Raw genomic sequence first — 3,423 nt, 5'->3', positions numbered from 1 at the left:
GTCAGTCAGTCTGTCTGTCTGGATTATCTCAGAAACCAGCCTCATACAACCAGAGTTGTATGAGGTTGACATGTGTCAGCTGTACATCAACACTCAAGGACATGCAGTTAAGCGTGGAAGTGGTTTGGACGCAGGAAAAAAAGTATATTTGAGGCAATATAAAACTTGATTCTCTTTATTATCTTAAATGATCATAAACATATCTTTAGTAATAGTTATTTATAAAATGTAATTATTTATCTCATCTTTATTATCTAATGAAAGCAAGACAGTGGTGAGTAGTGCAATATGACAAGGTACTCTAATTTACTAGCTAGCAGGCTGAAAGTAAGCAAATATTAACATCTTTATTTAACGCTTACAGTATTAAAACTTTATAACCATTCCGAACCCAATTCCAACCAAATTGCTGTTTCAAGGTGCATTAAGAACAACATGTCCCTCCACACCTCTTATAAGTAACACAATAATCACCACGTTTTCCCCGACAAATGGGTAAAAAGAGGCGGCAGAACGTTGCTCAACCAGAGCGTAATATAGAGACGGTATGTTCACCAGACGGCATGTTCACCAGACGGTATGTTCACCAGACGGCATGTTCACCAGACGGTATGTTCACCAGACGGCATGTTCACCAGATGGCATGTTCACCAGACGGTATGTTCACCAGACGGCATGTTCACCAGACGGTATGTTCACCAGACGGTATGTTCACCAGATGGCATGTTCACCAGACGGTATGTTCACCAGATGGGTTTCAAATGACAAATGTAAGCTTCATATCAGAATGTAAGATTCTACCCAGTCTGACACAGCTTCCCCTCCATCATTACAGGGGTAGATTATCTTTCCTGTGTGCTGTCATGTTGAACTGTAGATCTGGTGTTACTGCATGTGCTGTCATGTTGAACTGTAGATCTGGTGTTACTGCATGTGCTGTCATTTTGGACTGTAGATCTGGTGTTCTGCATGTGCTGTCATGTTGGACTGTAGATCTGGTGTTACTGCATGTGCTGTCATGTTGGACTGTATATCTGGTGTTACTGCATGTGCTGTCATGTTGGACTGTAGATCTGGTGTTACTGCATGTGCTGTCATGTTGGACTGTATATCTGGTGTTACTGCATGTGCTGTCATGTTGGTCTGTAGATCTGGTGTTACTGCATGTGCTATCATGTTGGACTGTAGATCTGGTGTTACTGCATGTGCTGTCATGTTGGACTGTAGATCTGGTGTTACTGCATGTGCTGTCATGTTGGACTGTAGATCTGGTGTTACTGCATGTGCTGTCATGTTGGACTGTAGATCTGGTGTTACTGCATGTGCTGTCATGTTGGACTGTAGATCTGGTGTTACTGCATGTGCTGTCCCAGTAGGTGCAGGCCAGTAGTTCTTCCAGCTGTGGGTCATACAGAAGTTCTCTCAGGTGGTTACTGCTGGGACAGCTTGGCCCCAGACATCACTGCTTTGGTTTGTTTTCTATTGTGGATACGCAGGTGACTCTTTAGATGGTAATTTCTTTTACCTGAATAGTCACAGTGTGGTCAGCTGTAGGGCTTCTCTCCTCTATGGATCCTGCTGTGCTTCTTCAGTCCACTAGAGGAAGAGAAGGCTTTATCACAGCACTCACAGGTGTAGGGCTTCTTCCCAGTGTGGGTCCTGCGGTGAAGGCTGAGATTACCAGCATGACTAAAAGTTTTACCACAGAGGTCACAGCTGTAGGGTTTCTCTCCAGTGTGGATCCTGCTGTGCTTCTTCAGTCCACTAGAGGAAGAGAAGGCTTTATCACAGAGGTCACAGCTGTAGGGCTTCTCCCTGGTATGGATCTGGCTATGAACTCTTAAATGCTCAGCCTGGCTAAAAGGTTTACCACACAGGTCACAGGTGTAGGGCTTCTCTCCTGTGTGGATTTTGCCGTGCTGCTTCAAAACGCTAGAGGAAGAGAATACTTTATTGCAGCATTCACAGTAATAGGGCTTCTCTCCAGTGTGAATCCTGCTGTGAACTGTTAAATGGGCAGCCTGGCTAAAGGTTTGACCACAGAGGTCACAGCTGTAGGGCTTGTCTCCTGTGTGGATCCTGCGGTGAACTGGCAAAGCAGAAGCCTGATTAAAGGTTTTACCACAGAGGTCACAGCTATAGAGCTTCTCTCCAGTGTGGATCATCATGTGCTGCTTGAAGTTCCTGGATGAGGAAAGGCTCTTCCCACAGGTGTCACACTGATGTCTCCAAAACTCAGACCTCTCTTTGTTCTCTGTCTGGTCTCTCTGGGTCCTGTCTGGTGTCTAGTCTCTGCAAGCTTGTTTCTCTCTGGTTGAATCTCTCTATGGTCGAGTCTCTCTGGAGTCCTCTCTGTCCAGTCTCCGCCCACCATAAAACATGATTGGCCAACAGGAGATCTGGAGGAAATAGTTCAAAGTCAATGAGCATTCAGCCCCCAAAATACATTTTTTGTCAGTCATAATGTCTTTTTGCATATGTAACAGTGGTCATTTGGTGAGAAGTGTTTGACGGAGTCAGATGGCTGAGCGGTGAGGGAGTCGGGCTAGTAATCTGAAGGTTGCCAGTTCGATTCCCAGCCGTGCCAAATGACGTTGTGTCCTTGGGCAAGGCATTTCACCCTACTTGCTTCGGGGGGAATGTCCCTGTACTTACTGTAAGTCGCTCTGGATAAGAGCGTCTGCTAAATGACTAAATGTAAATGTAAGTGTGTTTTTCAGGTTTATTTGGGTCTTTTTACCAAATATTTATAAAACAATATGATTTCACATTAAGCTTTACATGCAACTTAACAATAAAATGACTGGATTGGATTAGCATTTTCCTCACTGACTGCATCACAGGCACTGTGCCCTATAGTTCCAGTAATTTGTGTGTGTGTGTCTCAGCGACATCTTAATAACCGTCACTGTTGCTAGGAGCTACAGACGGCATCGCATTGCTAGCATTGAGAAACTCTAGCTACACAAAATATTTACTGTAAAATCTTTCAAATCTGTAAATACTAGCTATATTTATGCACACAGCCAGTGTGTCCCTTTTTCATTTATTTGACACATAACAATGTTTTAAAAACGTTTAAAAGTCTTGCTAGTCGCGGTGCTGTAGGACAGTAGCAGTGTCCAGTGGCACCCTCGTCTAGATCCTTCTCTGCGTTGATTCACTTGCAATGTTTTCATCAAAGTGCCGTATGGCAATTTTATGCCGCATGTTGCATTCGAAAGGGGAGGCAAAGAAAATACACACTGCTGGGTGTTAAATTTTTTTTAAGTCACTTTTCTGTTCTAAAACGCCTTTTAAAATGTCAATGACTTCATACAATCAGCATTCATTAGCAGAATGCTAGCGTGTTATGGGCAACAACGACTCACCTTGTAAGAAATCGAAAGGACACAAGTACTCGTTCATTCAACTTTCGACCTA

The 3,423-nt window shown here is 43.7% G+C and overlaps 1 protein-coding gene across 1 annotated transcript; it reads right to left on the bottom strand.

Annotated features, from left to right (window-relative positions):
* Positions 1-408: 408 nt before the first annotated feature.
* LOC134038702 (zinc finger protein 239-like) lies at positions 409-2,934 on the bottom strand. The gene is made up of 2 exons (XM_062484236.1): positions 2,926-2,934; positions 409-2,285 (listed from the first exon to the last, which is right to left on the bottom strand). Exons 1-2 carry the CDS (start codon positions 2,932-2,934, stop codon positions 1,545-1,547), a joined length of 750 nt encoding a protein of 249 aa, XP_062340220.1. The 3' UTR covers positions 409-1,544.
* Between the last annotated feature and the right edge of the window lie 489 nt (positions 2,935-3,423).

Source organism: Osmerus eperlanus, chromosome 2 (genome assembly GCF_963692335.1).
Source record: "Osmerus eperlanus chromosome 2, fOsmEpe2.1, whole genome shotgun sequence".
In the NCBI taxonomy this organism is placed as follows: Eukaryota; Metazoa; Chordata; class Actinopteri; order Osmeriformes; family Osmeridae; genus Osmerus; species Osmerus eperlanus.
This window is presented reverse-complemented; position numbering and strand designations above follow the sequence as displayed.